This window comes from Labrus bergylta, chromosome 16 (genome assembly GCF_963930695.1).
Source record: "Labrus bergylta chromosome 16, fLabBer1.1, whole genome shotgun sequence".
Taxonomy (NCBI): domain Eukaryota; kingdom Metazoa; phylum Chordata; class Actinopteri; order Labriformes; family Labridae; genus Labrus; species Labrus bergylta.
The window spans coordinates 13,854,869-13,879,310 of record NC_089210.1 but is presented as its reverse complement, the minus strand read 5'-3'; the positions used below and the strand labels follow the sequence as shown (position 1 = coordinate 13,879,310).

The following is a 24,442-nucleotide window of genomic DNA, read 5'->3' as shown; positions in this document are numbered from 1 at the left end:
TGTGTCTGTGTAATAACGTGACAGCGGTCCACTCATGGACCCTGATGCAGACGGACAGCAGGCCCTGCTGAGTGTCTGTCTGCTGCGCTGCGACGCTTCCTTCCTGCAGCCTCCTTCACAGACAATCGGCAAGATCTGAACGCAGGTTAAAACCACGTTGACTCTTAACAACACAAAGAGCGTCTGCTCGCCGTTAACCGTGGGCCTACCTTGTGTTCCAGCAGGCCTGTGTGAAAGCAGCCCGGTGCCCTTTTAGGATCCGTGTTGAAGACAGTCCATTGTCCTGCTGCTTTGCTGATTCCTCCTGCAAGCGAACAGACTGAAAGCCTGCTTCCCCTCTGCTCCTCCCTCTCCTCCTCCTCCTCCTCCTCCCCCTCCGAACAGTTTTACCTCCATCCCTCTTCTTCGTCTCTCCTCCGCACCCCTACTTTCCTGCATCTTGCGTCCTTGTTCCTCACTCTTTCTTTTCCACTTCACGTCTTCATGATTTTCATTTTTATTTCCTGTCTCCCTTTTCCCCTTCTCACTTTCTATCAACCCGTTCCTCCTCCTCTGTGTATAAGAAGTTGTCCCCCCCCCCTATTGATGCACATCAAAATATTTGATCATTTTCCCGCTGTGTAATCCATTGAGAGATTATAGGATAATAGGTTTTAGGTATAGGGATTGACAATAGAGAAATTGAGCAGCAAGCGGTTGCTAACTGGTCTCATAACAAACAACCTATGAGTCACTGTTACAGCTGACTATTGCTACCTGTTTTCGGTGGCTGGCTTGACACACATGAACTGTTAGGCCCATATGAGATTCCAGCTCAGTGTAAGAAGCTTCTCACGTACAGGATAGAGATTCAGCGCCCTCTGCTGACCAAAATCAGCCACACGCAATTAACAGCTACAGCAAGAAAAGGCCTCCACTGTAGTTTGATTAATGGAGCAGGAAAAAAAAAATCCAAAAGTAAATGAAAACTGTATTTGAGAACCTGCAAGACAGGTTGAAGGAGTACATGAATAATAATTTGCGTGTGCAACTTTATATGCAAAATGTTATACTTAAACATCATATCTCTCCCTCATTGAATCTGCAGAGTGCAGAAGATTTTTTTTAATTTTCTTTTAATGTATAGCCATTATAAAACTAGCAGATCTTGTAATGACCACACCTGTTTCTGAGGTCAATGAGTGCAAATCTGCTCTCACACATCATTTCACCACATACTGAGGAGTTGCAGTAGCGTACACTTTATAGAATGAAAATACAGCAGAGCCTTTCTTTCTATTAAAAAGAACTGAACATGTTGTAAACATAAAGTGTCGCGGGGAATTACATCTGCTTTGACAGTTGGCACATTGATTATGTGTTAATGAAAAGTTATCTTTGAAAATGTAAATATAAATGTTAAAAGAAAAAAAAAACGCTTCTAAGCTTCTGTTGTTTTCCAGAGGTGGTATTGCAGACTGCTCAGCTCACAGCAGCAACCTTTACTACTGAGGGGTTTTAAGTTTCCTGCTCCGTACCCATGTCTCATTTCAATTTGTGATCACCTTCTTTAATATTTGATTAATGCATTTTTCCAGAGTGCTTACATATTATACTTGTTTATTTTCCATTAAACTTGATTTTTATTCTTGGTCAATTATCATCCAGAGTGGAGTTTTCGGCATGAAGCGGTGATCATGTGACATCTGAACTGTTTGGAAAGTTGTAATAGACAGATGTTGACAGCAGAGGGCGGCCGACTGATATTTATGTGTGATGGTCAGGACACTCTACACATTATTTACAATCTTGGCAATAAATCTGTGGCAAGCAACCACTAACCACCCTGGTTGATAGTATTCTCACCTTTGATTATGTAAATAGCCAACACATGAAACAAAAACACAGAAATTATTGAAATAATATATGATAGGTACAGTTCTTCCTCATGTTTAATTTACTCCTTAAATCACCAGTTTAACACAAGTCAGACTTTGGATGCTAATGTATTGGATTTTGTATAATGATTCAATAAATGATGGGGAGACTTTATTCAGGTGTGCATGAGGGCTTATGCGATACAGGAATGATATGTAATCTTTGGAGGCTGCCTATAAGCTAATGAAGTGCCTTGTTTTAAGATATGAATCACATGTGCAAGTATAGCCACATTTACTTTTTTCTTCTTTATTCAAAACCCTCTTTTGGGACACGCCAGCAAAGTCCATTACAGGGAAACAAATACTTTCACAATAATGCATATCAAATTTAGACTTACTCCGATCATTATTTTTCAAAGATCTTAAAATGTTAAAAAAAACAAAAAAAACAATAGAGTCCACTAAAATGTAGCAGTTGAAAAAGCCTTTATTCGCTCTGAGAGGCATCCATGCACAGTCAAACACAGATGAGAGGCTGGTATGAGTATGAGGCACGAACAGAGCTGTCAGTTCTCTGGGTAGACGTAGGCACACACAGTATAGCTGCAAAGAAACCTGATGGTGCCGCACAACATGGAGTGCTCACACAGCACTGAGACCACTGAGACCACACTTGGCTCCTCCTCATGTGCTGCTATACAGAATTCTTTCACAATATCTGTTCCTGGAAATGAACAAGATGCTGGAATCAACTTAAAAAAAAACAAAAAAAAAAAACACCAAATTTTAAGGAGTCTACAAATCTAAGCAATAAACCTTATGTTAGAAATCTCTCACTGAAAAACATCGCTCACCGTTGTTTTAAATCTATTCATTTACCAGTCAAACCATTTGTATTATAGTAACTCAATCCCAAAAGGACAAAAGTCTCCCAACATAAGTAAACTATGAGATGATTCAGATTTCTCCTCATGTTTTGGAGGATTAAATAATCAGAACAACCAATCCAACACCGCCCTCCTCAAACCTTCCATCCCTCGTCAATTCTTTTCTCGAGATTCCCTCCCACCCACGCCCTGCGAGGATCAGCGCTCAGCTGCTGACAACGTGTCCCGCCCAGGTCTCATGCTTGGTTCCTGGATTGAGGTGGGTGATGGTCACCTCCACCGCCTGGATCTTCTCGTGTTTGGGTGGGATGGAGCAGACTTTGTAGCTCACCTCGTCACCTTCCACCGGCACATACTCACCCTCAATGCTGCAAGGAAGAGGAGGAGAGATAAGACATATTGATTGCTAGCGTTTTTTTCTTTTTTTCCTTCTGCAAATTAATTGTCCGGGTGCCTCTCACGCGTTAAGCACTTCACAAAATTCTAATCTGGTTTTAGTTTTTTCTTAAATGAAATATTCAACACCTTTTCCAAATTGCAATTGTATTTTTTTTTTTGCTCAGTTACCAGCTTTTAATTCATGTCTTTAATAATATTTGTAAAAGAAACAGTTTATTGATATTTTTATTAAGTATGAAAATGTAAAATACCAGAAAGAAACGCAACAATAATAATACAGTCATTTAAGCTTTAATACCTTCCGTCATTTTCATCTGAGTCAGGAAATGTGTCACTTCCTGGTTCCATTTTTAATTGTTTAGGGGAAAGACAGCAGAAACTTGAGGTACAGTTTGCAGCACACATGATTTTCTCCCCCTTCAGACTTTTAAAGTCAGACTTGACTTTAAAAATAAGAGCAACCAAAATCTAAAGTTTCCACAGAAGTCCACTAAGTCCTGTTCTACCAATGACTTTGTGCTACTGTGTTTATGTGTCTAAGTATTATCATGCATGGGTGTAAACACTACTGACATCAGTGTTTTAAGCCTGTGGGTGATAACAAAGGCCCTGTGGTGAAGGTCATCAGATCATTTCTGCTGTCCTCCTACACACACCTGCAGCTCCTGCTGTTCTAGCGTGTGTGTGTGTGTGTGTGTGTGTGTGTGTGTGTGTGTGTGTGTGTGTGTGTGTGTGTTTCCCTTTACTCCTACACACACCCTGACACAGTTTGATATCAATGAGTAAAACAAAACCAGCCCTCTCATTCACCTCATCAGAGGCAATGAGGACAACATACATACTCATCCTGAAGTCTCACAAACAGGACAGAGTCATGTCCTGACCCCTTCCTCGTCCATAACAGTTATCCTCACTGTACGGACACACTTACTCTGAGATGTGGACGAAGATGTCGTTGCCCCCATCGGCTGGTGTGATGAAGCCATGGCCTTTGGAGCGGGAAAAGCATTTACACACACCAGAAAACACCGGACCCTCGGATGCACGAGCCGTCCTGCAGAGAGAGAGAGAGAGAGAGAGAGAGAGAGAGAGATGCAGACAGAGGGATGGAAGAAATGGTGAAGGGGTCGGAGACAGAAAAAAGGAAGTGATGAAGACTGCCAGTGTATATCAGTGTATGTCAGCACTTACTCAGGGGATTCTGTAAAAAGGCAGATTTTGATCGATTGGCAGAGGTCGATCGATTATTTGTTTAATGTACATTTTACACTGTATTTTCCGGATCTTAAGGGTCTACATGTATCCACTGTCTGCACCAGCTCGACATAGCCATTTGTTGATGATTTGATGTCACAAAACACAGAGCTGAAAAGCAGTCTGCAGTACACCACATAGAACACAATACTTTCACTTTTTTTTTTATTAGGGTAATAGTCACCATAAATGTGTGGATTTTGCTCAGTACTTGACATTCAACATGTGTGCATATGGAATTGTACTTGTAATGCTCCAACAGAGAGTTTCATGAACATGTGCATATGTGGGATTATAGTGTCTTGATCATTTGAACTTCTACCAGAAAGTTAGGAAATAAAAAGCCACCCTTTCTTAATTGCTAACATAGCTACTAATATTTCATTTGCTTTGCTGGTGTGTCGACCCCAGTGTTTACTCAGTGTGTGTGTGTGTTTGTGTGTGTCCTCACGCTGAGCAGGTTCTGTTTCTGCGTGTGGGCAGAGGGCTGGGGATGAGGTAGCCTCTCATCGGGGAGGGGGAGCGGTCTCTTTGCCTGTAGGCTGGAGGCTGCAGGGACTCTGATGGGACAAAACAGGGTGATATCATACGACGTAAGTTAGAGCTGCAGAGGGGAAACCATGAGGCATCACCAGTGTGCCACTCAGATGAAAAATTAGGACTGAAAAACTTTGCTCTCCAGGAACCCCCTGCCCTTCAGGAATTGTTAAAACAGAAAGATTATCAAAAAGTAAATCCTAATATGGTGTGCTCTCATATTTCTCCTGTAAAATAACATCCTTGTAAAAAAAAAAAAAAACTTCCTTATAAATACAAATCACTGCACAATTTAGCTCTGATAAAAGCATCAAAGAGAGAACAGAACTTGATTGGAAACAGTAGAGCTGCAGGTTTACAAGTTCAACATACGCTCATTATTCTGAATTTACATTATCTTAGGTTCTGATGCATGGATGCATCCGGGGAATCCGAGGGCAAGACATTTAATTCTTTTACTTTCCCAGATTTGGATGTTAAACTTAGAGATAAGTTATAGGTAATTCCAAATTGATCGGCAAAACAACATGTACAGGAACTTTTTATGGATAATTATCAACGTTGCACTACATAACAGGTAGACAGCCCTTGTTTTATGTGCAGTCGAGATACTACATAAAGTCACTTTTGGTTCTACTGGGACCAAAACTTCAGAGATGTGGAAAATGACTGGATCTGTAATTTGCTCCACCAGGGTTCCCCTTCTTCTAAGATGCAATAATTTGCCCCTGTTTGGGATGCTGGAAATAATCAGTCCTGCTGTTGCTCTGAGTTACCGCGGACTTTGGACAAACTTCCAAAACAACTAAGGAGGAACAAACTTTAACGTCATGAGCGATTATTACTAGCAAGCTATAAGTACTAGTCAATACCACGATGTTAAAAAGTCTCTCTCTCTCACTTTGATTTATGGACGCAGCTGCAGCTCTGTAAAGAGTTTGAAAATGTTTGAGCTTCAACTATGTAATAGAATTTGATTATTTCCTGTTCGAGGGCATCCCAGAAACAGAAGGAAGCTTAGTTAAAGCCTAAGAATCTGAAGCCATTGTAACCTGACTTTTGTTCTCTTTTATAATCTCAAGTAATTAACCTGATCCCTCCTGACAGCCAGGTAAGGTCTGTTTTCAGACAGACTTATTATTTCAACCCCAATGATGTTTAGACTGTGGATCCAAGTAATGCACTGACATTAATGTGCATTATTAATGCGTATAGTTCTCCTTTAAGACATTTTATGAAACAGTACTGTATGTTACTGTTACTTATTGCTCTGCTCCTACACCGCATCAGGCTCTCAACACTGTCAGAGTTCTTAAAAACAAATGGAAGTACCCAGGGAACGTGGGGATCCTGCAGATCTCAGCGGAGGGGTCACAGGTCGTGACCCCTGGATAGGTGTGGGCTGAGATGACATCATGGAGGGGGTGGAGTCAATTGCAAGGGAGGAAGGAGGGGAAGGATCACTGAAGAGAAGAAGCACAGCTGAGGATGTTTAAGACCTGCAGAGAGGAGGACAGAAAGAGAAATATGATCTTTTAAATGATCACAGGCACACACACACACACACAAACTGAGCACCCCCTAATTAAACTCCTGAATGAGTGACCTGTTGTGGGCATTCCCAGAACCCCAGTTACTATGGTAACACCGGTTTGAGAACAAAAACCCTGTGACTCTCTCCGACAGAGAGAGAGAGGGACAACAGTGGTCTCATTCACCTCAGCTCAGGAATAACAGAGTAAGACATCATCAGTCATTACATCACAGGGAAATTAGGGAAATGCAGAAAAGACTGTTTCTTATTTCTGTTGACTTCAACTATCTACTAATTCTACTAAATCAAAGGGAACTGTCGAGACAAAATTAGAAAGGGAATGAATAGGATTACCAAACATGTGATAAAAAGACACAACGACATCATCAGGAGGAGCAGGCAGCACGTGGACTCTCAACAATAATGGGGGATGGGGGGGGTGCAGGGGCAGATTACATTTTTATTTGATATTAAAAGCTCATTAAGCTGCATTAGGTGTCAACGTGGTCCTATTGTTGGTTAGTTGGCCAGAGCATTTAGTCTTTTAAAAAATAAGAATAGAAGAAGAAGTGACATTTTGGCAGATGGGATTTGACAAAATACTGCTCACCAAATTAATCAAAATGTATTCCGCCAAAACCTTTAAAACATGTCCTACAATCCTCTAAATATCACAATGTAAACATGTCACTGATAAATTGATAAAAGACATTAATACACATGCAAGTTGGCCAAGCGACATAGATTGGCAGGTGGCATGACGAAAATACACGTGACTGCCCGTTACACACAATCTCTGCTAAAACTGTAAATGGACGTTGAGTAGGTAACGTTCATGATTACAAATGTTAATATTACATTCTTCTTACGTTTTCACTGTGCACGCTAAAGTAAGTACGTTTCTATCCAGCGGCTTTTTTGCATCAAGGTTGCTGTAGTGGCCATTTGTCCAAAACAACAACAAAAAAAACTAAATAAACTAATATCAAAAATAATCAAATGACCACTGATGCACCATGGGGGATGTAATGTACGCAGGCAAAAGAAATCCAATGTCCATGCAGGAGCTGCGGTATTTTGCTGGTTTATTTGATGAAAACAAACAAAAGAACAAAGAAAATCGTGGCTCCCGCTGCCTCTCTTGACATGTTAAAACAATAGGCCCACCCAGGTGCATGCCGGTCCTCCACCTGCCTCTGACTTAAATAATCTCCGGTGCCCACAGTATTACCCAAATACCTAACAAAATACTAATACAAAACTAAATTTACTAAACAAATAACTAGCAAAAAAGAAAACGTTACCCAAAATCTTTTCTAAATAAAGAAAACGTGTAGAATAATTAAATAAACAACACCACCCAAATATTAGTAAACTAAATACAAAAACTAATTCTATGCCCAATTAAATAGCTCCAACAGTTGCAATAAAGTGATGTCAAGACTAAAGCTGTTTTCACACATGCACACATAAGAAAACAGCTCACTCCTTTTTTGCCTGTAAATCAAAGCTCCAGAGTAAACTGTTCATTACGTGCTCAATGATTGCACCAGTTGTACACCAGTCGCTTGATATAAATGTCATCACCCCGACTTCAGCTGGAAATTAAATTTACCAGGGGCCTTGCAGCAAAAAGCCAGAGTGCACTCTGGGAAAAAGATTGTGCAGATGGGGTTCACGCATGCAACGCTATTTGAAAACAGTTTTGTGTTAAATTAAAATGTAGTAACAATGAATTCTATTTATTTTTTTAAAAAGAAGATGTTTCAGGGTGATTGTTCACATTTTTGGAGTGAGGTTTTATGATATATTTAGGTTAGTATAAAGCACACACTGTTCGCGCATATAGGAAAAACAGAACCTCAAGCAAGTAAACTTCAGTAGCTCAAAACTATCACTTTAAAGGAACTCCTGTTGCTCTCTGTGTCTATCCAGTGATGGACCAAAAGAAGAAGGAAAAAATTCTGCTTGCTTATAAAGCACAAAGACAGATCAAGACTTGTTTTGTGGAATCTGGTTTCTACAGTGGACAAGGATGGATTATAAAATAAAAGAAGAAGACGCTAGGACGGGTTAAGAGTTATTACTTAGAGTACAGAATGATTCATACAGTGGGGGTCGGTAGGGACTTGGGTTAGGAACAGATGGGTTGCTGGTTCAAGTCCTGGTGCGGACCAAGTCTGTAAGTTGGTCTGGTAGCTGGAGAGTTGCCAGGTCACTTCCCGAGCACTGCTGATGTGCCCATTGAGCAAGGCACTGAACTCCCCCCTGCTCAGGAGCTGAGCTCACTATGGGCAGCCACTCTGACATGTCTCCATTATTGCATGCCCATTAGATCCTGTTTGTGCACGTGTGTGTATTTCAGTAACATGTTCAACAACAGAGTGTAACATTAAATTTCCCCTCACAGGATAAATAAAGTATATCTTCTTAAACACATGATAACAGATACCACTGATACTTAAAATATCCCGAGACTCTTGGATGGGTGTCAGCGTGTATATGTATCCAGGAGTGTTTGTTCAGCATTCACAATATTGTTACAGCTACTCACATCCAAGCCTAAATTCATTTTATAGATTCCCAGCACAGAGCCAAGTGAGCTGAGCGTCTGATCCATCTTAACTCAATAGGCCTGAGGTTAATGTAATCTCTGCCTCTCTGGACAGTTTGCTTCCTGGCTGCTGGAGGAGGTTACAGCTGACAAACAAAACACACAAATATACACTTTTTAATAAAGTGTTTGCACTGAGGCGCTTTTAATAAGGGTAAGGGATGTAAATTTAAGGCACTCTCATGTAGGTTTCATTAAAAGACTCAACTGAAAAGATCAAAAAAGAAAAGAAAAATAAACCATGAACAGGCATGGAGAGAAAATACAGCATCATGGAGAGAGAGAGAGGGTCTATAAGGAGCACAGAGGGGGAGGAGAACGAGAACGGAAAAGTGGAAGATAACAGGAGATACTGCCACAGGGAGGCTTAGTAAACATGATAAGCTGAGAACAGATTTAATCTGTGAAGTCTCTATTGCCGGCTGCTTTAAAGGGTCATTCTGACAGTTCTCCCAGTCAAACCCACTGTTTTCAATAGACTTCCTGCTTTTCAGACCAGTTGCTTTTTGCAGTTTATCTTAAAATGGTATATAGAGATAAGGTTAATTAATAGATTGGTATTCTTGTACTCTGAACATGTCTTTGGCATTGAAAATGCAAACAAAGAATCATTTTGAAAAAAAAAAATTTTGGTGGCACATTCAAGGCTGCTGTTTAAGCGTTAAAGTAGTTTCCCCCACGAGCTACGTTGACAATAATCTTAACAAATCAAACCCAGGAGACCAAAGGAGGACATTCATTATTGATTACTTTGCAGATCATTTTTGATTTCTTTGGCTTTAAAAAAAAACAAACAAAAATACTGTTGTGATTCCTAGTCTGAAGTGCCACATTCAGGTTCCTTTGATCAGCTCAAAATCGATAGATTGTCTTTTATATATAATTAATGATGAAGAAAAGTAGCAGTCCCTCAGATATTAAAGAGAACATTTAAGGAGTATTTACATTTTTTTAGATTGTACAAATATGATATGATGTGTTTTTGGTTTAATGAAAATATTTGACTGTGTGAGATTAAGATCTCACAACTGGTTAAGATTTCATCATAAAAACCACTGACTACTATTTATTTGATGAATTTATTAAATATTCCCTTGAATACTCAGCTTAGGGACAAGCTCATTTCAGATACAAAGTAATAATAATAAATGAAATGATTGAACTGATAAGGTACTGAAAGGATAAAAGAGGATTCTCAATCAAGGTTCCCACAGACAAAAAGTGTTGTTTGCTCCCAATATAAAATAGTAAAGTTATTTTCAGCTCCCAATATAAAATAGTAGTTATTTTCAGAGTGTCACAGACTTTTGATTTAATTTTTGCAGTTTGTTACTGAAACTGTGTGCATGGGGTACCCTGATGGGTATTATGAAGGTTCAATCGGGTTTATGAATATACTGTAAGTTACACAATTAAAAAAATATATATTGTAGCTTCAAATGTCATAGTATTTAAAAGCTTAAATTAAAGCACATGCTCAATGCTTCACCTTTGTCCTATGGAACTTTCCATGATAGAGCTCCCAAAACCCCTCTCAACCCAGAGACCCCGCTGATACAGCAAATAGCAGACACACATAAACACACACACACACACCTTTAGGGCACCTCACTGGCACGTGATGAGTCTATTGTATGACCACAGTCCACAGGCTCGTAATACTTGTATTGAATCCAGGCAGAGTCATTCAGGGGGTTCAGAGTTACAGTCTGGCACTTTCAACCAGATTAAAGCCATTCATCTAAAGCTGCTTCACTTTGAAAACGATTTTAATTTGTACAGGGATAGTCCTTGACATCGCTTGACAATGATTGTTTAAGCAGCACAGGATTTATGTTTTATGAGGTAGTAAAAGCAGTTCATAAATCATTTAAAAAAGAAGTTGAATTGGTTTGTTGAGCGGCTAAAATGATAAACACACCAAGGCTTTTCCCCCCACAGAATCAGGTTTTTAGCTTTGCTTTAGTTTAATCATATTTTGAAAAATCATTTCATGCCTTCTTGCGTTAGTAAGCAAACCACCTTCATGTCTGTGCAGTTAATAATAAGGGGGTTTAACTTAGCTCAGCATAAGACTGAGGACCCCTGGCCTGACTCTATCCCCCTCCCACTTACAGTTTTAACACATCATCACTCCATCGTACAAAGGGGGCTGAAATGACAGCTTGAACATTATAGGAAGTCATGTCCTGGACTTGTTATGAGTACAGAGCAAGGTCATGACTTTTAACCCTGTCTTTGTGCTAATCTTTCTTCAATCAATCTTTTCGTGTAACTCTCACAGAGAAAGTTGGGAGCGTTTTCTCCCAAAATTCAAACTCGTTCTTTAATCACACAGAGCTGTGCAAGCTGTGCGTATCCATTTCGACTGTGGAATCAAAGCTGGAGATAGCTGCGCCACACAATACTGTTGTTGTCCTGCTTTACTGTTAAGACTCCAGCAGCTGCATGCCTGAAGCAGATCTGATCTCTGGATGATTTCATCTCACAAACAAGTTTTTCTCCGGCCTTTCTCTGACAAAATATTGACAAAGAGTCTTTATTTAAAGCTTTACATTGTTCACACATGCACTCCACCCCAGAAAATGTGAGGATATTTTCAGGACTGATATTTTCAGGTGTCTGCCACAAAAATAAAAAAAAAAGTCAGAATACAACAACTGCAATATAAATCTAACAAGCTACCTGTCAATGGTTGCAGCAAAAGCAGTATTAACTCTGAATGCATCCGTAAAACCAACAAGGCGACTGAAAATGTATTTAAGTAAAATGTATCCTCCCTCCACAGCTTCTGTCCACTGTACTTAGCATACCTCTAGTTTCTGTATGTTCTTTCAGTGTATGTAACCTGGCTGGTAACTTTGCACAGAACAGGAGTTTTATTTAAAGAAAACATTATTGAAGGCCCTGTTGATTCCCGCTTCACTATAACATGACCTCATCTTCACGCTTTCTGCTGACTACTGTTTTCCCCCTAGAAAAACCTGCCATACAACACCGCATAATTCCCCCCTAAGGCTACCTTTCTTAAAGTGGAACGCCCAGCTTGTAACACTTCAAATAGATTAACAGTCACTAAGACAAACAGACAAGTATTTGCTCCTAGATTGACTAAGAGGCATGTTTCTTGCCAGGGGAAAAATCGACTAAGACTCCTCACATTTTTATTTATGTATCTTAAATTATATTATAATATATTATTTGACACACAGGTGGGTGTTGTAGTGGTTTGCCTGGAGGCTAGGCTTAACTTTATCTTAACCCCATTTTTTACCTTAAACTTTGGGCTTTGTTTGTGTTGGTTTTATGGTTTGAATATGCTTGTTTCTATAACCAAAATATTACCTCAACTAAACTTCTTGGTTTGACAGAAGTTAGTTGGAGTCAGCATTTCCAATATGTTGACCAACATTGTGTGGCTTAGTAACACCATGTGGGACTTTACTAAAGCTGAACCCCTGAAAATAATTTCAGGAGGACTGCTCTTAAGATTTTTATGCATTTGTGTATCTCAAAAATGTAATTCCATGTAGTTTAACAGCTCATATCTTTGTTTTACTTTCCAGACTTTATGCTTGTATTTACATTATATCTAGTTATTTTTTTTGGTCTTCAAATCTTTTCATTGTTAAATGAGGATGTCACTTTATGTGGCAGGAAGTCCTGTAACCTCCTATCCTGCTGAGGGCTTGCAGCTGCTAGATGAGGGAAAGAGAAACGTAGTTAGGAGTGTGAGAAAAAAAGAATGCAGAAAGTCTGTGTGATTGACAGCTTTGATTTCATTGCTACTTTGAATTCACATAGCAAAAGCTTTTATGACTAGTTATGAGTGGTAGCTGACCATGAAGACAATCAAACCACGTTTGAGCCAAGAGGATGCAAGAAAAACAAAAACACTGTTTCATATCTGACACTGGGAACTGTCTTTTCTTTTTAATTAACCTGAGAAAACTCAGAGTGAGGAGAACATCACATCTGCTGAGGAGCTGCAACTTTTAACACGGTCATGTCTCTCTCTTCTTTGCAAGCCTTTTTTATCCCCTTCAATCCTCTGGTTCTCTCCCTCAAGCTCTCTCACACGTCCACTCTGTTCCTTGTTCATCCTCCCGGTAAACAAAGGAATTAACAAGGAAAAGATGACCCAGTGGCAACTTCAGGAAAGAGCTTCAAATGAACTAAATTAGATTTAAGAGAGATTGGGATGAAGTTCACCTGATGTGGTGTATTACAATTGCTTTTTCAGACTCTGGGCTACAATCTTTAACACTCTTAAACAATCTTTCATTTCATAACAACAAGAAAATTGGATCATTTTAATCCTTATGATAGATCAAATACTACATAGTGGAAATAAACAGGACAACAGCCAATTAGTGTAAAGATTTAAGCTTCTTTTTCAAAGTATTCAGAAAACAAGCCACGGTTAGCTTTTTGGTTTTTAGTAGCAAAAACATTTTGGTTTCATTCCTCACAGCTGATTCCTGCCATCCTGACAACATAGCAAACGTTTATAGCCTGATAAACGTAACTTTTCCTAACAGCAAAAGTAACACAGAAGAGCTGTGTAACATTGTGAAAGAACATTTTCTAGATGGACAGTAGTCTATGACATAACTGTTTTTAATCTTAAAGCAAGGGATGCATGACAAGGACAACCTTTATGAAATGTGTAGTCCATATTTCAATAGTCTAAAGGCCTTATTTAAGGAATATCAAATTTAAAACTTTATATATACTTTAAGGACATTGCTCTGAGCTTCTCCAGAAGCCTCCTCTCTCCTCTATCCTCATCTCCTTCGGCAGCATTTAAAGAATTGGATGATTCTTCATCACGATTTCCACGTCAGTCAAGGAAAAAGGGACGAGTGGATGCAAAAATGAATGTAATAAAAAGCACCCAAAGTGCTTTAAAGGAGCAATATGTTAAGATATGTACTGAATTCAATCATAAAATAAACATACTCTATCGTCAGACACTAAGAAGAAACATGCTATGTTGAAGTGCTGGCTTCTCTGACAACAATGCAGCATCCAGTATGTCCTCCTCCAAAGTTTGGATTCCTGGTCCAGAATGGTCTGTTTTTGTTTTAACCAGAGAAGGTAGGCGGGTTTAAGGCACCTCCACAACAACAGTTTTGGAAGCCCTTCGGTTTGCCAGTTATGAGACCAGTTAGCACAGCAAACCAACAGGTGCAAGCAAACTAGTTCAGATCTACCCGACCTAAAAAGCCTGTGCTTTTTTTCTAATAAGTTTCACGACAAGAAACGTGGTAAAACTAGGATTAATATCGGAGATGCTTTAAAAAAATGAAGAGATTAGACTGCATAAAAAATCTCAAGGCTGATAAAGAGCTGGCTAAACACTGAAGCTTCCGTGTCTGCAATGTGGCAACCCACGTGCGCTCTAGGGAGGAGGAGGAGGAGGAGGAGGCGGGGGGAGACAGCTCTCGCCAATGTTTGTAATTTGGACTGCGGAACCCTAATCTAATCTGTCTGCTCTCTTCAGGCCACTGTCATTATCAGAATACTCCTCAAACTGGCAGGATGATCAAATTATCTTTCTTGATGAATATGAATATTTAAAGTATAGAATAAATAATGTATATATTTTTTCACATTGACAGGCCAAACTCATGTTTACGTCTATCTTGACCCATTCGTCCTGTCTCAGCAGCTTTTATTTTTGCCTGAGAGCCTCTCGGGCTGATGTCAGCCAGTCATTGTGGCGTCTCCGTTGTTCAGCAGGTGAAAAACATGAGGAGGAGGGGGGAGGGTTGTTAACAGCTCCAGGTTATGAAGGACTTCTATGCACCAACACAAAGAAAGAGAGAGGCTGCTTCAGACACATTATGCAGCGCAGTGTTGGAGCACTGAAGGCAGGGAGCATTAACCTAACATGGAGACAGCCAATTATATCGAGTTCTCTGTGTGCATGAAGTCAATGTGGGCAGGTATGTGTGTTCAAGTGTGTGTGTTGTGGGTCCTTTTCATACATGCAAGGCCAAATGTGACAGCAAAAAATGTTCTTGATCCTACAATGATGACTCACCCGTTAATGTGCGTCAATGCAATATCTCCTATATCTCACAAACTCATTTATGAAAGTGGAATGTTAAAGCTGAATTTAACATCACCAGTCTCCTTCCCTGGACTTCTTTAAAGTCCCCCCCGCCCCCCCCCAGGATACACCTTTGTCCTATATCTTGACCATGAACCATGGTTCTGTCAATGTGACTTCATGTAAGATTCAGCTTTATGCAACTGAAAGGTTACTATTACCGGCTCACAGAGTCGCCTGAGGGCATCAGATTATATCATACACTAATCTGTGCAGTGATCCACCGGCCTGTTGACGGCAAAGTCATATGCTCGCATTGCTAACATGTGGATACTACGCAGGTTTTACTGTAAACATATTAATAAAAGCCCTAGTTTTGAATTTTTCCTACTTTTGGAATAATTTAGATTAAAGTAATAAAAGTTATTACAGTGTTAATGATACATAATCTGTTTTTTCACAAAAATTTACAATGTATTGGCTCTACTTGCTTTGAACGGGTATTTTCAAACTATAGTTTAACTTTGTTGTGTATTTATGTGACAGGGTGGAGTGATGGACTTTACTTAACATAACATACTCAATGGACTTCAAAAGAGTTATTAGACTATCATTACAAAGTATCTGACATGCACATGATACAGCCTATAATGTGTGCTGTCAAATGTATATTCTAAAAGTTCAGATTAAGCACTTTGGATAGCGAGGATAAACAATAATGTCTCTCTTGTAATCAAAACCATCATCAAGCCAATCAACTAAAGCTCCAGTATGGGTGTGAAGATGATTCTTGAAAGGACTGAAGACTATTGTGGGAGCATTTGTCTTAGGTGTGTGTTTTAATTGTTTTTTTTCCTTTTCTTTTATTAATCAAAATTCTGTTATTGTAAAATAACTTTTAATATGAAATTGGCCGAGCTGTAAGTGTTCAGCCTGTTTGCTCTCCACATATTGATGAAGATGAATCATTTCATGCATAAAAATCAAAATAATGACTTGTGATTTATTCATATCACTGCCTCTTACAGGAGCCCAAGTGGTGTTTTTGATCAAACAATTGCTGACCCTATCTTTTATTATTGACCTTTGACATCATGGAAATCCCTTGATCCAAATCTGAACAATGGAAAATAATAAATGATGACGCACACAAACTTGTCAGAAGTTTTCACAGGTTACATATTTATGCAGTTCATTAAGACCTACTTCTATTCAGTTTGTATATGGGAGTATCCAGGTGAACAAATATTGTCACTTGTCAATTTGTTAGACTAAACCTGTTTTTGTTGTGTATTTAAGTTACCGGCTCTGTTATTTTTAGGACATTTATATGAGGACATGACACTACATGCTGTGTTATGTTTGCTGTACTTTGACAATAACAGTGGGATACACTCATTTGATTTCCCCTCCTTTCCCTTTCCACTGGCCCCCTTCTGGTCTGCCCCTCATTCCCATTGTTTGGCCCTCCCCCCCTCAGGGTAGTGATGGCTACTTCCTGAAACGGCAGGAAAGAGGAAGCAGCCAGGTTTCATCCACACTAATCACCAGAGAAAGGAAACCTTGAGCTGCTCAGTGTGGATTGTTATAAAAGTCCCAATATAATACATTTCTTTCTGACAGCTTTGTAAAAATTTAAACATTTTAATTAAACAAAATCAGAACAGAACAGAAACTCCAGGAAGTTTTGATGTCACAATCGCAACAATTGAATTTACGACTGCAGTTTAATTCAGTTTTACACATTTTATTGGCATCTTGACGTGGAAATCTACTGGCTGTGAAGTCAAGCAGCTTGCTCAGCCAATAGACGGCTTTAATGGAGTTGTAACTTAAATATTTTAATGCAATCACTATTTATGCTTATTTTTGCCTAATTTCACATTTCTTTTATTTTGGAATTTAATATATTTTGAATTTAAATGTGTCAATTTGAATCACTGTCACATTGTTTTGATGAGCCTAATGTTCTTCATTTAAACCCTCTGAACTGCTCTATTAGTGCTTGTTCAATAAACTTGCCTCGCCTTGGTCTTACACAACACAATTGATGTAAAGTGTAGAACAATTACTTCAGAACATTGTAACTCGTAATGTTTTAAAAAGCTGCAGCGCTCAGACAGTTTAGGCTGCACTGCTCACAGAAGAAGCCTTGAAATCTGAAATCAAATATGAGTCCAAAGAAAAAGTGATTGATGAGGACAGACAAACACAAAGGAAAACAAATACAAACGGAGAAAAGACAACAAAGAGGAAAAGAGAGATGTCTCTTGTTATAGCATCATCAACAGAGCTGACATGATAAACATTACAGGCTTCTCTCTTCTCCTCAGTGTTGTGTTACCCAAAAATGACACAAGATACTGATGTTCCCTGTTTGACTCTTAATCAGCAGACTCGTATCAGTGTCCTGTAAAGTACAGAAGAACTTAAATGCAAACTTGTGCTACTTTCAAATGTATCACGTTGCCTCAAACCCTCCCACTTATTTTCTTTCAGTGCTGAGGGCTTGTGAAATCACTGCTCTTCACTGACAGGACTCAAGTCCAGTCCAGACCAGGATGACCTATCACATCCTCACTGTGCTGATGGGAGAAGGAGGAGACATCCAATAATTTACTGAGTAGGTTAAATATATTAATGGATGACAAAGACACAAAAACAATGAACTCCAATTCTGCATGGTATTATAGCTGCTCAAGTTAAAACCCCCTGATTACTATTAGAGCACTTTGACCTTGATCGATTTTTACTAATAACCCAAGAATCAAGTTAAAATGTGTCGTACACTGACATGACACTAAATGTGAAGAGAGTGTTTATTTCAATGTGTGATTTCTAGCGAGGAGCTCAATGACCCCCTCTTGGTTATTTTCTCACTGAAAGTGGTTCCCAAAATTACTACACAATTGCCCCTTTCACACATGAATTTTTGTCACACATTTTTCTTGAAAATTTTCAAGGACAGCCAGCCCCTGACATACCACAGCGGTATGTTTAGAAAATATCCAAGCTGGCGGATGAAACAATACTACACAGTACAACACTATAATAACAGTTTTCCCTCTATATCAAAGCTATGTAAAGTAAGAGCAGAGAAGAACATACTGGCAATAAAAAAAAAACAGAGCCCCATTCAGCCTCATTCCATATAAGATGCCACTGGTTTGTCACATGATATGAACGTCGTCACCCATGCCCAATCAATTTGGCATTTTCATTTACACATGCAGCCCTACACGAAATGTAAGGACATATTCAGAAGTACAGTAATGTGTGAAAGAGGCTTAGTTCACCTTATTTACCTTTGTCTAACAGGGTCATGTTCAGCCAACATAAAAAAAAAAAACATGAAAGGTTCCATTGCTACAACTGCTGCAATTCATGCAAAGCAAAAACATACTTGATGGATTTCAAATTGCAAGAGTGCAAAACTTCACAAAAGCAGATTTGCACACAGATTTGTGTAGGAGAACTGTACCTGCTGCAGATAAACAGGAAGCAAGGAAACGCCGCATTTACCAACACAACCTGTATAAACCAACAGTGGTACCTGATGCTGCTGTGTCCGTCTTTGTTTTTGTGCAGTAACACCACCCCATCTCAGCCAGGCTGTCTGTGTTTATACGCTGCTGTGCAGAACAACACCTCTTTCCCACAGTGTAATAGGACACCTCTAATGGTACAGAACCTCAGAGCCACGTGTGAGGACATGTTTCAATTTACCAACATGGTTATTGTCTCACATAATACATCTGTGTTGATTATGGGTTAGGGTTAGGGTTAGTAGCTCAGTTTTCAGGGGCTTAGGTTGGGAACTGGGGGATTGCCATTGTTGAATTTGAACCAGCTTGAAGTCTGGAAATTGGGCTTTCTAATGCCAGTTCACTTCTTGGGCACTGACGAGTTGCCATTAAGGAAGGCACAGAAGCCCCAACTGCTCAGGCACGCTTTCCTGTGCAGCCCCTCCCTCCGACATACAGTATCTCCATTACGGCAGGTCCATAGGAGCCTGTTTGTGGATGTATCTGTATTTCCAGGCCTATGTTTGTGTAGCAAAGCACAGCAGAGTGAAAAAAATAGTTCCCACTTGGGATTAATAAAAGCGGCTGGGTCGAAAAATCGATACCGCATAGTATCGTAATATTTTGTGTGGCAATATTATATCATCTCATGACCACCAAGTATCGATATTTTTTATTATATCAATAGCAAATATGATTTTTTAAATTTTTAATTGCTGAAGGGGTTGCACAATTAATTAATTAATTAATTAAAGTGGCATTGTTAAAACAACTGCAATCTTACCGTCTTCCATATATGTTTGTGTTCAGTTAAAGGGATACTTCACCCATTTGCCGCTAGTCGCTAGCTGCCGTGCTAGTCGGCCGCTAGTCGCTGGCCGCGATGTAGACATAATATGGAGTTAAAAAAAGCATAATCGCAATATATTGTGTCGCAATTCTCAGCATATCACAAAATGTTTAAAATCGCAATAATATCGTACCGTGACTCAAGTATCGAGAAAATATCGCATCGTAGGGCCTCTTGTGATTCCAACACCTAATAAGCTTATCTTCATAGATGCTGTGGTTTGCTTTGCCGACTTTAAGAGTCCTCTGGACTGCCTCCAACTTCTTGAAATAATTATCTATAGGGCTGTCCAAACACCCGCAGCCACAGTGGTCTACTCACTCAGACAGTGTGTTTTTATCTATTTGCTGTCAGCAATCATTTAAATGGGAGTAGAATTATTCTCACAGGACTCCCCTACTCCAAAGAAACTTGATCTTAAGGGTTGCCAAAAACCTTTAACAAGTTGTATTACATAGATAAAAGGGCAGTTTATGTGAACATTTACAGGATAGTTGACTGAAACGTCGTCTTGTTGAGATTAGTGACCGCTTATGGAAAACTGTCAACACAGAGCGTGTTCTCTCAATGCTTAAACATCATTAGCACAGTGGATGCATATGAAGCTTTTCAAGCTCAGACAGATGTGTACTCAGCTTATTCAGATGTTACGTACAGTACTTTTATTTATCTATTGTGTGCAGTCTATTTTTAAGCCAGTTTCTATTTAACATGTAACGTTTGAGGAGTATCACTTACAGGACAGGTTCGGCAGAGAGCAATGTTGTTAAGCTAACTTCCAAGTATAACCATCAGTGGATTCGAGTTAAGAACAGAGATGCCACCAGGCGCCATTCCAGACATACAATGTGTGTGGAATTTTCCCTTTAGGCAGACCAAACACATCTACTTATCCACACACAGGCATTAACTCTGTGCTCACATAAACACAGTTTAATGACATGAATGATTCAAACATAATACAAGGAAGTGAACCTATATCTATAACCTCTATCTACAGCCTCCTGCTTCATCCTTATCACATCAGAGTGCCTCTGACTTTCAGTTTGGACTGCCTTTCTACACCTCAAACTTTGTTTGTCATCAGGACAGCTTGTATTAGCTATTTGACTTGTGTCCCCTGTTCTTGAAGAGAACCTGATTCCTCTAAAAATGTTTGACCCAGTGCAGCACTCACTTCTACCTTTGTTTTCCTATTCATATTAAGAGCATAGAAAGTGCTCTTCCAATGTGGCAGCAGGGAGGTTGTTTCCTGTTTCGACTGGGCAGTTCCACCAGATAATGAATCCAGTTCAGTAATGGTTATGCTCTAACTGGTGTGCACAGGACCCTGAACTCAACGTTTGGGAAGATCTAGAACTGTGATTCAGTGTTGGACGTCTCTGGGATACTGCTGAAGGGAAAACACATTTCTGCAATGTGGTCAAGATATCGAACTGAAGGTTTTTCTAGAAGATTCTAGGCAGATCTATAACAGCAGGTTATTCCCTCTTAGATTTGGAATGATGTGCCCAACAATCATTTATGGAGTGTGTTTAAAGAAAGATAGTGACTTTCTCTCCTCCTCTTCCCTTCTACATTCCTCCCTCTTCTTCTGCTTCAATAAATCTCTTGTTCACTCTTTTGAGATCAAACCTCTCTCCAAATTCAACAGCTCTCATTCAAATATCTCTCACCCTCCCATCTCATTATCTTTGCTTTATTGCCTGGCTGCAGCCAGTGCCCACAGAGGACTTTTACAACAGTTCATATTGCACAACATGTAATGCCTTCACAACAAGCTCCATCTCACCACTATACAGGGCTGTAAAAGACACACACAGTCATAAAAACACACAGTAGGCCTTTAAAGTGCTGTAAGAGCACGATAAACAACACAGACTTTATGATCCACTTCACACATACAAGGACGATGAAGATTGTGTGCATTTGACATTGTAAAAAATGTCATGATTACGTGAGATTAGATGTCATATGTCATGGACGTCATTTGGTACATAAGAATCCTAAAATTGAATGTAGAAGGCCACTTACACTCTTCACTAGGGATGTAACGATTCACTTAACTCACCATACGATACGATTCTCTCACGATTTATTTACAAAATGAGACTGTAGACAAATTATGACTGAAAAAGATTCCTTTAAGGGCTGCAAACCCACTTGTCAGTGTGGTTTGGCCTTTAAATGTTTTTTTTTTTTTCTCGCAACAAGGCGAGGTGATTGGAGCTTCTCGTTGTGGTGTCGATGTTGGTTGTGCTATTTGTCTAGTTCCCTGTCTTCTTGCAATTTTTGCCCTAAAATCGCCTTCACTCGTCAGAACAAAACAAAATAATCCGGACTGGATTGGAAACAGAAGGAGGACAAACTGGCTGCTGCATTGTTGTCAGAGAAGCCAGCACTTACAACATAGCATGTTTCCTTAACGTCTGATGACACAGTAAGGTCGTTTTCTGATTTAATTGACTAGATATCTTACATACTGCTCCTTTAAGTAAACTGAGTTCAGGTTTGTAGAAACTGTACTCTACAAATAAAACTGAATTGACTGTTCTTCACGTTAAACCACAACGCTTGTGTGGAATGATGAATAGTTTCTGACTTAGACACCAGGATAACCCATCACTGCAGTGTTAAAGCCTCGGCAGTCTAATATCCTGTTGGTTTTTCTTTCCTTTTTTGGTGGAGCCAGATTTTTTACATTTGGACAAAATGGTTGAGTAAGAGAGGGGTGAGTCAGCAAACGCTGCGTTTTCACTCCGTCAATACCAAACGCTAATTCACCAGCTGACTAATCAAATAGTTAACGAACAATGCTAACGAGCCCGGAGTGGTTAGTGCAGACTCTGACACCTGCCACTTAGTACTTTCATTAAAAGAAATACTAGAACACAAAACTACACCACAGGCCTGCTATTAACTGCACAACACTCACAATTATTTTTATGTTTTGTCCCATCCTCTTGTATGGATTTTGCCATGTGTGATATGTAACAGCTAAGGTTCAGGCTGGAATCGTTAAAGCTTTAAAATCAATTATGTTACCAAAGTCCTTCAGAACTAAGTTTGAAATGTTTGAACGCTTCGGAGAAGTTACTGGAGTGAGTCCTTGGCGTGAAAAAGAGAACTACTGCACTAAGACCAAGGGTTGTTTTACCCTATTCATTGGTGTGACGATGATGTGCACTTGAATAAAACACCCACTGAATGCCTGAAATGGAAAATGGAAAGGAAACCTTAGATTTTTCTCAGTACTCAAAGTCTCGTCGGCCCCCAAACACAGTCAAATCGATGCAGGTTCTTCACACTGACCCACTTCAACAGTGATTGAGTGAACCAGAAGAAAAGTCATCTGATGAATTTCAGAGTCAGACCAGTAAATCCATGTATTGCTAATCTGCATGCAGAACTGGGGAAGGAGGAGGGGGGCACTTCAACCTCTTTAGAGCCAACCACATCCTGACTGAAACCGTGTCATAAAACACCGTCTCTAACCTACCTTTCATTACAAAGATTACAGTTTGTTTTTTTTACACCCAACATGGGAACATGCTCACACATATAGAAAATCAGCTGACATTTTTTTTTGTTTGTTTCAACCATCAACAGATCTGAAGCAGGACTCATAAACAAAGGCTTCACTCCACCTCTACTCGTGTGATTAATGCACACAAGCATGAACACACACACAAACACCCTCATCCTATAATGAGTTGCTGATGGACACTGGCAACATACAGCTCTTAAGCGCCCACATCGTCCAGCACTTCATTAATTCCGAATGAAAGGTTTGCGATGAGAGCAATCCTTTTCAAGTCTCTGAGTGAAAGCTTCTTCTGTCTTCCAACACACACAGCATGGACTCAGACTTGTGCGAAGAGGTAATTGGATGACACAGAGTATAGGCTGCAGTAGACGCATACAAACAAGTTTTTTTTTTTTATTATTTCTTTCTGTTGTTGGCTGGTGTTCCCTTGCTTAGGGTATTTGTTTCCCCTCCACCTTTCAGGAAAATGGAAACAGAACGGGCCAGGGAAACTCAATCCGCAATGGAAAGAGGACATAAACGCCACAGACACACGCAGATAGCACTATGTATTAGGGTATAAAGATGATCCAATACCCAGGACATATGTGTTCATTTAAAAAAAATAAAAAATAAAAAAACTTACTTTATTTGACCACAGTTATTCAGACTACCTCTTGACTTAATGTAACTTAAGTTGACCGCTTGCTGTGATAAGAATTAACTTTCAAGCATTGGATTCGACACATCTTAGAGTTCATTAGTATAATACTAACCTTGGTTTCTCCAACTTCACGACTGAAAGATGTTGTAGAGCCGTAGAAAACGAGTCCAAGACTGAAGGAAAATTGGAGCGCAGTTAAGTTGAGTCCGTATTGTTTTTCCTCCGCTGTGCCTGAACGTGACAAGGATAGAGCTTAGTAGGGAAGAGTAAAAGCAGAGTAGTAATACTTGCTCTCCTCTTTCCTGTGTCTTTCTGAATGGGCGTTACTGGTTCACAGTGATGTCACCTGTGAGCTCTTTACCGTAACGAACGGTAAAGTGCGACCTGAAACACACAGTGTAGCCTACCGTAAAAAAAAAAAAACACGCAGTTCCAATATCGTCTTTAAATAAAGGACTATTATACATAGCCTATTTGTTTTTCGACCGATAGTTGAAGTAGTCTTTAAAGCATATTGATATGTTCATTATTACACGAAACATTAAACAAATTAGCACATTGCCCATGAAAAAGAACAATCCTCTATAATTTAAATAATTTTTGATTGAAAAAAAAAAAGTTTTTGATAAGAAATAGATTTGTTGGTCCTTAGTTTAATAGTTTATCTTTCCAAAATGTCGAAAAATTATTAAGTAATATTATCCAGATTAGTCCAACCAATCCAAATCTGCCTTGA

At 39.4% G+C, this 24,442-nt stretch overlaps 2 protein-coding genes across 4 annotated transcripts in view; both read right to left on the bottom strand.

The window, feature by feature from the left end:
* The window catches only part of LOC109999914 (neurabin-2), a 28,054-nt gene extending 27,687 nt beyond the window's left edge, over positions 1-367 (bottom strand). For all 3 annotated transcript variants that reach the window (XM_020655082.3, XM_020655083.3, XM_065965001.1), the window contains exon 1: positions 210-367. The gene's annotated coding sequence lies outside the window, so the exon portion shown is untranslated. The remainder of the gene's footprint in view (positions 1-209) is intronic.
* Positions 368-2,328: 1,961 nt separating this feature from the next.
* On the bottom strand, positions 2,329-24,022 carry carhsp1 (calcium regulated heat stable protein 1). Its single transcript, XM_065965041.1, has 5 exons — positions 23,819-24,022; positions 6,269-6,435; positions 4,851-4,959; positions 4,077-4,199; positions 2,329-3,114 (listed from the first exon to the last, which is right to left on the bottom strand). Exons 2-5 carry the CDS (start codon positions 6,351-6,353, stop codon positions 2,952-2,954), a joined length of 480 nt encoding a protein of 159 aa, XP_065821113.1. The 5' UTR covers positions 6,354-6,435; positions 23,819-24,022; the 3' UTR covers positions 2,329-2,951.
* Between the last annotated feature and the right edge of the window lie 420 nt (positions 24,023-24,442).